A 13,829-nucleotide genomic window follows, 5' to 3' on the forward strand; every position below is an offset into this window, starting at 1 on the left:
ATGTTTAATATTTTACTTCCCTATTGAAGAGGGTATACAGTTTTTCAGGCTCTGCTCTGCTCAGGGATGGAAGAATCCTTCAGACTTCTGGATACCATCAATATTCAGTTTTGGAAAATGTGGCCCATTGTTTGGGGGTTTCCCATGCTTTGTATACCGGTTCTAAAAGGTATTTTTAGTACTGATGACTTACAGAATCATAGTTATCTCAACAAGAATTTGTAAGTTACCACTTGATCAGCCACAATCTACTATCTAACAAAGTAAGCTAAACCAAGAGGTAGCTTACATGGCAGTAATCACTTAAAACTGATCTGTCATCACTCCTGTTCTCTTCAGGAGTGTGTATGGGTGTGAAAGCTGGACATTGAAGAAAGCGGATAGGAAAAAAGTAGATTCCTTTGAAATGTGGTGTTGGAAGAGAGTGTTAGGGATATCGTGGACTGCCAAAAAAAAAAACAAAGCAGTGGGTTATAGATCAAATCAAGCCTGAACTGACTCTAGAAGCTAAAATGACTAAACTGAGGCTATCGTATTTGGGTCACATTATGAGAAGACGAGTCACTAGAAAAGACAGTCATGCTAGGAAAAGTTGAGGGCAGCAGGAAAAGAGGAAGACCCAACAAGAGATGGATTGACTCAATAAAGGAAGCCACAGTCCTCAATTTGCAAGATCTGAGCAAGGCTGTCAAAGACAGGATATTTTGGAGGACATTGATTCATAGGGTCGCCATGAGTCGGAAGCGACTTGATGGCACTTAACACCCATCATCACTCCTAAAACAAGGTTGATGAATCCAAAAACGTATTCATCTCAAACAAGTAATCACAGGCAAATGGTAAACATTTCTCCATTGAAAACTATTGCCAGGACACAGTCCAAAGATACAAAATGCAAAAATGTTGCTAAAGCTAAGCAGGACTGGGTTTGGTTAGTGTTTGGATGAGACATCATTTGGGAATATTGTGTATGCCACCTTGTTCCAAAAAAAGGATGTAAAATAAATCAAATAATTTGGATTTTAACTGCCCATGCATTCTTACCTACCGTAGTTTCACATCACTACTAAAAAAAAAATCCCTGATCCAACATGTATGTAAATCATGAAAATATCCACTCTCCCATGATGTTATAATAATAATGTATGTTTAGCAATGGATATGTGTAAAACTCTGCAAGCCTTTGGCTCAAACTCTGTACTTACTAATTCCTGCCTACATTCATTCTGGTTTATTCAGGCAGATTTAGCCCTCCACAGACTGTATGGAACATACACCCTAAATCCTCCAAGTAAACAGCTTGCACCTCTGTACAAATCTTCTCCTATATTGCTGTTTAGGTTTACAGCTGCAGTCATACACAAACTAGGCTATTTCTTTGAACCAAGTGAAACTTGCTTTTGAGTAGGAACAGGCTGTTTATCCTTAAAGCAGATGGAAATAAAACATGGGCTGGAATCCAAATACCTGCTTAGGCTCACACAAAGGGGTTGTGTTAGCATTTTCTTTGAACAGCTGACCCCCAATGCCATAGCACAGAAGTATTTTCAAACTCCCCTCAGTTTCAAAAATATTTTGCCAATGGTATGAGAGCTACTGTTTAAGGGACAAGACTACAACCAATTTGGGCTTTCTGAACTCATTTTATGATTCTTAGCCATAACCTGCAACTTTATTGTCTAAAAAGGATGGAGTTATTATAATACAATTAAATTACATTATGAAATGAAAACACAATAATGTAACTAGATGAAATCATCAGCTAAAATGAATTAACTTGTCCAGTGTATCTTAAAGAAAACCATCACAATTACCTAGTCAGACAAGACCAACATGTGGTCCTATGCTAATACTCCACCCTCTGAGAGCCAGTAATAACAGAACCTTCAGTAAAGTCCATTCCTGAAAAAGTAAAGTCTCCAAAGAGAAGCATTGCTCATGGCAGAGTACATCAGAAGGATCTAGGTTCTTACGGTAGAGGATCTCAGGTAGTAGATCTGGGAAAGAGTTATTATCTGCCCAAGATTTTGGAGAGCTGCTCTTCACTGCAGCTAAGACCAAAGTAACCCAAATAATTCTTGGAACATTTTTTGGAGCATTAAAAAAGGACCCCTGTATTTCAGGGATTTTTCAATTAGTGTTTGTAATGGTTCCTGTTCAGAATGGAATTAATTTTTCCTCAGTAGTATCTATGGAGTATCAATATCAATACTTAAAAGTATATGTTTTTGTGCAAGAAAGCACCAGCAGTGCTACCCTAAACCAAGTTATACCTTTCTGAGGCCATTTAAATTAATGGGCTTATCAGGGTACAACTCTACTTAGGATAGCACTGTGAGACTTAGTGAAAAGCTGAATTGCACATATTGTTTCTCATTTCCACAATGAAAACAGTATTGTTTTCAATATAAATTGCAGTCTTTCAATAAAAATATTTAATTGACTCTTAAACCTTAACTTATAATGAAATAAGCTAAAAGTATATATATAATTTAAAACTATCCAAACACACACACACTTGATATAGTAGGCAATTGGTATGATTTAAAAAAAAAAACCATTTTGCTTTTTATGCAGAAATCCCTTTGTCAAAAGTAAAATGTATTAGAAAGTTCTATTTTAATTAAATTGACATCCACAAAATGCTGTGATGTCCATCAAACCTTGATCTCAAATACATTTCTAATATCCATTTCCAACTAGGTGTTTGGGATTGAGAAACAAACAAGAAACAGGGCCTAACCCTGACAAAATCCATAATTACATACATACTCTCTTTTAACGCTATGTGAAATGTATCAGATTATAAATATATAGACTGATTTTGATTTTAAATAATCAGTACAGATATGACAAATCTTCTCATCTATCCCTTTTTAAGCATGGGATTATTATTTTTTGCAGTCCTTAAGATCTAAAAACCTTTGCCAATTTAAAAATGCCGGAAGCATGAAGACTAGAAATCAAGAACTGTGCACTGACATCTGCAACAGGGCCCTTCCCGCCATAACCTATTATACCCTCTCACATTGTTCCCGAAAGCTGGAAAATCTTGGGAGCAGCATCCAATAGAGTATGAGGGGTTTCAACAGTTGAAACCACCAATTTCAGAAGTCGAAATCATCAAAATCCTTGAGCACGCATGGGAAGAGATTGATCACACACACTGCTCTTTGGATCCCAGCCAAAGGCTTGGAAACAGTCCTGTTGAAGTCTGTAACCCTACACTGTATGATCTTCAGACTGCCTGACTTGGTTTAAATAACTCCATTCAAGACAACAAGTGCATAGTTATTACTTTTAAGAAAATCTGGAATCATACCATATGACCTACATGATTTCATTATTATTATAGAGTATCATTAGCAGACACGAATGGTGCAAATAAAACAAGCCAAGTCATTAGCAAAACAAACACCAGGGGCCCCTTAGAGAAAGGACTTGTTTCTACACCCAGTAAAAGCTCGTGAGTATGTGAAAACATTTTTTTAAGGTGGACAAACGGAAGGTATTAACGATGCACATCACCAACTTAATTCAAACGACCAGGGCCACTTATGCACGGGAGGTTTTGCCTTGGATTTGCTGCTCTCGATATGCATGTTTTCCCCATCTGAATTCTCGAAATTCTGCATGGGAGCTTATTTTTGAGTGCTGAGAATTTGCATTGGGGGGGGGGGGAATGTGCACCTAGAGAGGGGCAAATCCAAGGCAAAACCTCCCATGCACCAACGGCCCCTAGGTCGTCGTCTTTCTTCTCCCCACCCTCCCCCCCCTGAACGCAGGATGAGGCTGGGAGAAAGAAGAAAGCCGCTTGGGAGAAGGAGCCACAGAACTCCTCGCCGGAGGCCTCCAGCCCCCCCCCCCCAACAAGCTCACCCGCCACGATGAGACGTCCCCGCCGGAGGCGCAAAAGACAGCCGATGCTGCACTGCAGGGCGCCGAAGGCAACACAGCTCACCAGGCGGGAAACGGCGGCGGGGGGGGGGGGGAGAGCCGCTCCAGTACATTTGCTTCACCAGAAAACACGGCGATGGGAGGAAGACCCGTTTACGCAAGGGAGGTTCTGCCTGGGGTTTGCCGCTCTCCAGACGCACATTCTCCCCATTCATTCTCAAAATGTCTTATTGTAGACTTTCCCCCCACCGTCTGAATTCTCAGAATTCTGCATGGGAGCTTATTGTTGAGTTTCGAGAACGTGGAGGGGAGGAAATGCGCATCTAGAGAGCGGCAAACCCAAGGCCAAGCCTCCCATGCGTCAGATTCACTCGGCATCCGCTCAGCCTCCCGGCAACGCTGGAGAGAGCCGGCGACATGGGGAAGCAGGAAGAAGGAAGCAAGAGGCGCTGATATCGCTTGGCGGAGAGCCTCGAGGGCCAATTATGCACGGGAGGTTTTGTTTTGTTTCTGCCTTGGATTCGCCGCTCTTTAGATGCACGTTTTCCCCATCCGAATTCTCACAACTCAACAATAAGCCCCCCCGTGCAGAGTTTTGAGAATTCGGATGGGGAAAACGCGCATCTACAGAGCGGCAAATCCAAGGCAAAACCTCCCATGCATAAATGGCATTTGCCTTGGATTTGCTACTCTATAGATGCACTTTTCCCCCCATGAAATATTCTCAAAACTCAACAATAAGCCCCCAATGCAGAGTTTTGAGCATTCGGATGGGGAAAACGCACATCTACAGAGGGGCAAATCCAAGGCAAAACCTCCCATGCATAAATGGCACTTGCCTTGGATTTGCTACTCTATAGATGCACTTTCCCCCAATCCACATTCTCAAAACTCAACAATAAGCCCCCAATGCAGAGTTTTGAGCATTCGGATGGGGGAAACGCGCATCTACAGAGCGGCAAATGCAAGGCAAAGCCTCCCATGCATAAATGGCATCTGCCTTGGATTTGCTACTCTATAGATGCACTTTTCCCCCCATGAAATATTCTCAAAACTCAACAATAAGCCCCCAATGCAGAGTTTTGAGCATTCGGATGGGGAAAACGCACATCTACAGAGGGGCAAATCCAAGGCAAAACCTCCCATGCATAAATGGCACTTGCCTTGGATTTGCTACTCTATAGATGCACTTTCCCCCAATCCACATTCTCAAAACTCAACAATAAGCCCCCAATGCAGAGTTTTGAGCATTCGGATGGGGGAAACGCGCATCTACAGAGCGGCAAATGCAAGGCAAAGCCTCCCATGCATAAATGGCATCTGCCTTGGATTTGCTACTCTATAGATCCGTGTTGGCGAACCTATGGCACGGGTGCCACTTCCGGCACGCGTAGCCCTTTCTGCCGGCACGCACGGTTCCTCCAAGCCGCTGGCCTTTCCGGCTCTGCCCCACCCCGGATGGGGGAGGCTGTAGCCCAGGGGTGGGGAACCTCCGACATGATTGGCGGTGGCCCCCGGACTCTCCCACAGAAGCTGCCGCCATTGCCGCCGCTGGAGCGTGCGCGGCCAGCCAGGCGGGTGGGAGAGCGGGGAACAGAAGCCGAGCGCTCACACTCGGCATGGCCGGCGGCTTCTCCGGCGCCCTCTGGGCCTGTGCGGGTGGAGGGGCATGGCTGGTCGGTGGGTGCGAAGGAGGCGCCCTCTGCCCCACCCTGCTCGCCTCTCACAAGCCTGCCGCCGCGCCCCACCGAGTGGCAAATCCAAGGCAAAACCTCCCATGCATAAATGGCCTCTTTCTTTTTCTGTCTCCCTCTGTCCTTTTCTTTCTCTCCCTTGCTCCATTTCTTTCTCCCTTTCTCTCTCTTTTTCTTTCTTTCTCTCCCTCCCTTCCTTCCCTTTCCCCCTCCCTTCCCTTCCTTCCTTCCTTCCTTCCTTCTTTCCCTCCAGCGGCTTCTCCGGCACCCTCTGGGTCTGTGCGGGCGGAGGGGCGTGCAGTCCTATTCCACCTTTGAAGTGCCCACAAGCTATCCTCCAAACACCTTTCCATTTGTCTTGATATGTAGAGAGAAAACACTAAGGAACTAGTTGCCAATCTCCAGGTACTAGCTGGAGATCTGCTATTACAGGTGATCTCCAACCAATAGAGATCAGTTCCCCTGGGAAAAATTGCCACTTTGGCAATTGGACTCTATGGCACTGAAGTCCTTCCCCAAACCCCGCCCTCCTCAGGTGCCACCCCAAAAACCTCCCACTCATGGCGAAGAGGAACTTGGCAACCCTAGCCTCTCCCTCTGGGCCCCCTCTGGGGGTGGTATTCAGGTTAAATTGCCGCATTGGCACTCGGCGATAAATAAGTGGGTTATTGGTTGCAGTTTGGGCACTCGGTCTCTAAAAGGTTCGCCATCACTGCTATAGATGCACTTTTCCCCCATGAAATATTCTCAAAACTCAACAATAAGCCCCCCATGCAGAGTTTTGAGAATTCGGATGGGGAAAACGCGCATCTACAGAGCGGCAAATCCAAGGCAAAACATCCCATGCATAAATGGCATTTGCAACTCTAAGTTGGTGATGTGCATCGTTAATACCTTCCGTTTGTCTTCCGCCTTTCCCCTCACCGCCTTAAAAAAAGTTTTCACAAACTCACCAGCTTTTACTGGGTGTAGAAACAAGTCCTTTCTCTAAGGGGCCCCTGGTGTTTGTTTTGCTAATGACTTGGCTTGTTTTATTTGCACCCTTTCCCCCATCCGAATGCTCAAAACTCTGCATGGGGGGGGGGCTTATTGTTGAGTTGCGAGAATATGGATGGGGGGGGGGGAAGTGCATCTAAAGAATGGCAAATCCAAGGCAGGCCCTCCCACGTCTTTGCCTTGGCGTTGCCGCTCTCCAGATGCGCGTTTCCCCCCATCCGAATGCTCACAACTCAACAATAAGCCCCCCACCCCCCCACCCCCATGCGGAGCTTTGAGAATTCAGATGGGGGGAAATGCGCATCTATAGAGCGGCCAATCCAAGGCAAAGCCTCCCAGGAATAAATGGCCAAAAACCAGCCCCCGTGCAGAGTTGTGAGAATTCAGATGGGGCAAACGGGCATCTGGAGAGCGGCAAAACCTCCCGCGCATGAACGGCCCCACGAAGGCGGGTTCACGGAGGGCCTAAAAAGCGCGCGGCAGTTGCTATAGAAACCAACGGACGGGAAAGGGCCATTCCGCCGCCGCCCCCTCCTCCCTTCCCTGCGGATTTGTCTCAGGGATATTGGGGGGGGGGCGGGGCGGTTCAAGGTGACTCCGGCCGAGCCCCGACCGCTTCCTCACCTGGCACCTGCAGACGATGTCCGCGTCCTGCGCCAGCAGGTCCACCACTTTCCCTTTGCCCTCGTCGCCCCACTGGGCCCCGAGGACGACGGTCACCTTGTTGCCCGGGTGCCGGGAGGCGGCCTCGCCGTTGGGGATGGGGGCGGCCGAGGAGGAGCCGTTTTCAGACATGGCTCCCGCAGGCGGAGGTTTCCCTCTCGCTCTCAGGACACATGCGGGAGGCGGAGGGGGAAGCGGCGCGCCCGGGTCCGCCGGCAACGGCTTCTTCCTCCCATGCGGGGGATGCTGCTGCTGCTGCCGCGTACAGCTGCTCTCGCCGCCTACCGGCCTCGGAGCAACATTCTCCTCCTCAGCCGGCCCGTAGACCCACCCCTGATCTGCATAGAATGGAAATGCTCGCCGCCTCCTGGTTTTTCCGCGCGGGACTACATTTCCCAGGGCACCGTGCGGCAAGCTTCGGAACGCGCCGATTTAAAAAAAAAAACAAAAAAGCCGCGGGCGAAGGAGCGGCTTACCCGGTGGGAGAGGGCGGGTCGTTCCGTGCGGACTGAGCAATCGCGCTCGCCGGAGGCTGCTCCTTTGCGCGGCTATTGGCTGAGGAACCTTTTGTTTTGTTAGAGCGCGTGACGGCGGCGGTTGCCGATGGCGGTTGGGGAGCGCTCGCTGGGCGAGGCGGATGGCGCGCCTTTCGTCCCCGCTTGGGGGCGCTGGGATCCTATTGCTATCCCTGTGGCTGAACGGCTGCCGGGCTGTGTGGAGGTGAAGGATGAGAGTGGGGGGGGGGGCTGCCTGATAAGAGAGGAGAGGCGGGGGAATAGCCATCATGCAGAGGGCTGTTGTTTAGAATTAAAGGGGAAGTCTTTGGGGCTTTAAACGTCTAAGGGCTAAGCAGTCTGAGCTTTGAGGCTAGGAGCGGGTTGAATGTTTGTTGATAGTCTGCAGATGGTCCTAATTTGCTCCCTTGAGCAAGCCTCGCTCTATTCCCTGGTAGTAAACATGCTTAGAAATGGGCTGCTGTCCTAAAGGCGCTTTCAGCTAAACCAGTGGTGGGGAACCTTTTTTTCCCGCCAAGGGCCATTTGGATATTTATAACATCATTCGTGGGCCATACAAAATTGTCAACTTTACTTGCCCCCCACCCTGCGCATTCTGGCTCTGCCCCCTTTAACCCCTCCATTGTCGCCACTTCCGCCCCCAACCCTCTTGTAGTACAGAGGGAAGATGTTTCTCCACAGCCTGGGTGGGAAAGGGTTAACACAGTTTCTTGGGCGGTCCTAGCAGCTCCACAGCTAACGACTCTTCTGCAAGGGGGGGAAAGGTTCCTTTTCTCGGCAAAACCAACTCACATCCACCTTGAATAGAAGCTATTCCTGCCCACAGGAGGGGGCGGATCGCCAATCTTAGATCCTTCTGAGCTACAGATCTGCCAGGACCCCACAAAGGGCCAGACCAAATGATTTTGCGGGCCTTAAACTGCCCCGGGCCTGATGTTCCCCACCGCTGTACTAAACAAAAGCACCCGATCCTATGAATATATTTACTTTAATGAAGATTGCAGGTGGTTTCAAACTTAAGGGTGGTAGTTGACGTTGAACTGCAGCTTGTACTGCTTAAATAGTATACAAGTCCAGAACCTTATTGCAGGTTCCTATCAAAAATCAGTTATAGGGTTTGAAAATGAACATAGAACTCTCTAAGGCTACATTTGCTTTCAGGCTTCTGAATCCCAGGTGGAATAACCCCTGAGGCAGTCTTTATGGCATCTCAAGCATAGCTGAGGTTTTGCCCTATAAACTGAATCATGTGGGAAGGACTGTTCATGATAATTGGCAAGTTTCTATGTACCATCTCCCTGCTGCAGTCAGGGTTCACATCTGTCACCTGTTCCCATTTGCCCAGCAACCTTTGCACTGCATACATGCCCTCTCCCTCATGCACCGTTCATGACTTACCAGATGCCAGCTGTGATATGGGGAACGCTTCTCTTCCACCTTGAAAGCGCATACCTATGCACATATTGGCATCCACCTGCTCAGCCTCATCCCAAATGTGAGCTGTGTGCTGAAGGTAGCTAAGTTTAGTTAAGAGCAAAGGGGGGGTCGCAATCACACGGATACAACTGTAGAACAATCCTTTTATGCCTCTGTAGAGTCACATGTGGAACTGTTCCAAACACATCAGGCCCATGAGAGGGACAACTGTGTCAAACATCTGGTGCAAACATTTGGCTAGAGCAAGATAGGTGGCAGTCCCTTAGCAGAGCAGCTGGATGCACACTGATAATGGCATCTGTTGTAGGGCTGTTGAATTAAAAAAAATTCGGTATAGTTCGGATTCGGCCGAATTCAGCCCGTTTAGATTCGGGATATGCCGAAGTCCGAACTCCCCCACTTCGGATCCATTCAATTCGGCAGGAATTCAAAGTTCAGAAAAAAATTCGGCCGAATAAAGCCATTAAAAACACAATCGCTCCTTTCCGTGGCTCTGGGGGGGCATTTTTGGGGTTAGAGGTCCCAAACTTTCGGCAGAGCTTCAAAGGACGTTTATTGAAAGACTCTCCAAGTTTTGTAAAGATTGGGTCAGGGGGGGCTGAGATATGGGCCCTGAAAGGGGTCCCCCCCACCCTTAATGTGCATCTCTCAGCAGAGCTTGCCGCCCACGCACAAAGCTCCCAGCCCCGACAACAGCTGAGAAAGCAACTGCAAAACAACTGCAAAACAACACAACCTTGTTAAACAACACCTTTGCAACACACAACTGAAACCACCCCCCTCAAACCAGGGAGCGAGAGACTCGAGGGGGAACACACACCCCAGGCAGAACCGCCGAAAGCCCCCTTTGGCTTCCCCCCCACCCACAGAAACTGCTCCCTCCCCACACACACACAGACTCTGCTTTCCCCCACACACACACACATACACAGGAGAAAAATTATAGATTAAAGCCCCCAAAGGGGTCTTACTGTGGCTGTCTTCTGTTCCATCAAGAGGGGCTGGTAATCCAAGATTATTCCAATTAGGCACGGAACGTTTTGCTCTGGAGAAGATGCACAGGATCGGCTGATCCATTCATCCCAATAGGGAAAAGGGGAAAGGGGAAAGCCCATATCTCGGGACCCCCTGACCCAATGTTCACAAAACTTGGGGGGTATCTTAAGAACACTGGTCTGAAACTCCGCTCAAAGTTTGGGATCTGCACCCCAAAAAATGCGCCCCCTGCAGCCATGGAAAGAGAAAAGGGGGGAGGCGATATTTCTGCCCCCACTGAACCCATCTTTACAAAACTTGGGTAGTATCTTAAGAATAATTGTCTGAAGCTATGCTAAAAGTTTGGGGGCTATATCCCCAAAAAAGCGCCCCCTGCAGCCACATAAATGGAAAAAGGGGGAGAGCCCATATCTCGAGACCCCCTGACCCAATGTTTACAAAACATGGGGGGTATCTTAAGAAGCTTCATCTGAAGCTCCAGTGAAAGTTTTGGTTCTGTACCCCAAAAAATGCGCCCCCTGCAGCCATGGAAAGAAAAAGGGGGGAGCCCATATCTCGGGACCCCCTGACCCAATGTTTACAAAACTTGGGGGTATCTTAAGAAGCTTCATCTGAAGCTCCACTGAAAGTTTTGTGTCTGTACCCCAAAAAATACACCCCCTGCAGCCACAGAAAGGAGCGAATGTGCACAAGCACCCCACACACACACGAGGATTTCGCTCGCTCTCTCTCTCTCCCTGGCCGGGCCGCACATCAGCTGATTCCTCCAGTACTCAATCCTGACTGATTGGCCAGAAGAAGACCCAGCTCGGCCACCGATTGGCCGGGGGAGGAGAATGCTGCTTACTGACGGTTATGCTGCTTACTGACGGCCCCGAATTTGCCGAATTTATTCGCGAACTCCCGAACTCGCTGAATTCGGCCCCCCCAGTTGCCCGCCAGTTTTGAGTTTGGTTCCTCCCGAACTAAAAACCACCGAATCAGGGGAAATTCGGCTGATTTTCAGTTAGGGCCGAACCGAATCAACAGCCCTAATCTGTTGGTCACATATGGTGTAGTGGTTAGTGTTGGGAATATAATGCGAGTTCCATTTATGTCAGAGCAAAGAGTTAATTGTTTGTATTGATGTTTAGACAGACTCAGGAATATAATGTCATGTCATTGCGACCTCTAGTGAATTAGTCAGCAAATCGCCCCTGACCACATGTCCCTGGGTCACGTAGAATGTTTTAGGAGTACCTGCAATCCTTTGTTTAAGCCAGGAAGAGAAGCTGCATGGATCACCTCTGCTCTCCCAGGAGCAGAGAAGGTCACCATTAAGCTTTTAGATTCCTGCTAGAGAAATCTAGCAAGTTTATAGGAAACTAGTTTAGGTAGTAAGGATTGTATTTGTTTTTATCCCAGTTTACCCTTTCCTTTTAGATAAAGTTTTTATTCTAAAAGAAGGAAAGACTCTTGTCTGTTTATTTGTGTGCACTGAATTACTGTAACCTGACCATAATCACACTATCTATGGGCCTAATATCGAACAGTTGTGAGGATAAATTAGAGGAGAGGAGAACAGTGTGAAGTAGTTTGGGTTCCCATTACAGAGAAGGGCGGATATAAATGCCATAAATAAATAATGTAAGCTTGGCACAGTATTGGGAAGCAATTGCTTCCTGGCTTCTCCTCTGTTTGATGGCTACCTGCAGAGTCCAGATAGATACAAGAACAATAATGAGTCATGCCCCTAAGCAATAGCACAGAGAAAGTGAGCTCCAAAGGGTGGTATATGGTGCTCTGGCAGGGTCTGCATTCTCCCATCTGCCTTGGCAGTTCCTCCAGGGTAGAGTGCCCCATTGGAGGACCATTGACCTTACATCCATCCTTAGTAGAGAGCTGCGTTGGAACAGTTTGTGCTGTCTTCTGGGGCTGCTCCATGGGGTTCTGGACCTTCCAAGCCAATAGGCATAAACATTTGGGTCATTTATGCATGGTCGCTTTAACCTCCTTTATTCCCCGTTTCAGCCAGGATCAATGTAACCCGGGTTGGGGGAAACTGTGTGCATTGGCTGGAATGATCAGGGACGAAACTGTGTGCTAATGGAGGCATGAATACAGAAAAGCAGTCTCCCAAGCTCAAATCAAGCCCCACCCCTTTAAATGCTGCTCTGTAATTGGCTGACTTCGCAAGTCACCCTGAGAGAAGACTTCCTTCCCCCCGGACCCAACTGACGCATAAAAAAGCATTTTAAGAACAAAAAACGGAGCAATCTGAAAGAAGGGGGGGGGAATCCAAGCCTCGTTTTAAAAAAGCTTTTCTTTTGCTCAGAAAAAGCTCCGAGGTAGCAGGAAGCACTTGAATCCCTGCCTCTTTACACACTGCTTCGTGATTGGCTGTGAGAGAAGCCAATCTTCTGTGCTTCCCCTGTTTGGCTGCCTTGAAGAAGGGTTTGGAAAAGGGTGGGGCTCAGCTCAACCTGAGAAAGGTGTATGCTCGCTCTGTGGCTCTGCAATGAGCTAGGAAGAATGGTTTGACTCAGTCCAGAAGAGGAATGGGAAAAGCCGGGTTCATTTTGCGTTGAAGCAGCATTGAGCTTCCAAGGAATGAGGTAACGTGCATTCCCAAAAATTTGATCCTGGCTGAAACAGGAAATAAAGGAGGGTTAAGCAACCGTGCATAAAACACCTTGGTCAGTAGGAACACACGTTGGAGTGGTATGTGTGACACTCATTCTAGATTATAGTTGAGCTCCTTCTGTCCTCCTCTTGCAGTAGATTACATTGATATGGTATAGTGCTGATGGCATGCTAATGTACTGCCAGCCTCTTTGTTGCCCCATCCTTATCACAAATGCTCATGCTTACTGATAAGCAACTGTTGAGGCGGTGGGATTTTTGAGACAATAGACAGAGTAGGTATTGGGGGGGCAGGCTTCTCTCCAGGAGCAGGCTTGAATGTCTTGTTTCCCCCCTTTTACTTTTATTCCCCAGTAGGTAGGCAGCTTTTCCAGGGAAAATTTTTGTGTGTCATATACTGCATTGCTTTTTCCTTTCCATAATTTTCATTGCCGTTTTTCTAGTTGTATAGATTAATTTGGTTTCTTTTCTGTTTGTAAAATGAAACCCCTTCTGTTTTAAGAGTCTTTTTCTCCTTGTTTTTCCTAATGTTGATCTGAATCTGGACATTGATGTACACAGGCTTAAGATCCCGAGAATTTTAAAGTACCCAAAATACATGTGTTTGCCTCATGCTAGCAAGGGGGCACCTTTGCATGTTATGGCCCTGATATGTGTAGACTGATTTGGGCAACAGTGTGGATGTGACAAGAAAAAAAAACTGACAGGAAGAAAATGTATTCATTTGAAATGTGGTGTTGGAGGAGAGTTTTACAGATACCATGGACCACCAAAAAGACAAATAAGTGGGTTCTAGATCAGATCAAGTATGAATTCTCCCTAGAAGCTAAAATAAACAAACTGGGTCATCTCGTGCAAAAGTAAGACTCATTGGGAAAGACAATAATGCTATGAAAAGAGGAAGACCCAACATGAGATGGATTGTCTTAATAAAGAGAGCCACGGCCTTCACAAGACCTGATGTTGTGGATGGGAGGCAGTAGGGCAAGAGATGCTGTGATAGTTATGG

The 13,829-nt window shown here is 47.4% G+C and overlaps 1 protein-coding gene across 1 annotated transcript in view; it reads right to left on the minus strand.

Annotated features, from left to right (window-relative positions):
- ADSS2 (adenylosuccinate synthase 2) overlaps window positions 1–7,382 on the minus strand; it is a 35,741-nt gene extending 28,359 nt beyond the window's left edge. Inside the window, exon 1 of the mRNA XM_056852359.1 lies at window positions 7,212–7,382. Coding sequence (XP_056708337.1) covers window positions 7,212–7,382 — 171 coding nt within the window. The remainder of the gene's footprint in view (window positions 1–7,211) is intronic.
- Between the last annotated feature and the right edge of the window lie 6,447 nt (window positions 7,383–13,829).

The sequence above is a fragment of the Euleptes europaea genome, chromosome 7, assembly GCF_029931775.1.
Source record: "Euleptes europaea isolate rEulEur1 chromosome 7, rEulEur1.hap1, whole genome shotgun sequence".
NCBI lineage: Eukaryota > Metazoa > Chordata > Lepidosauria > Squamata > Sphaerodactylidae > Euleptes > Euleptes europaea.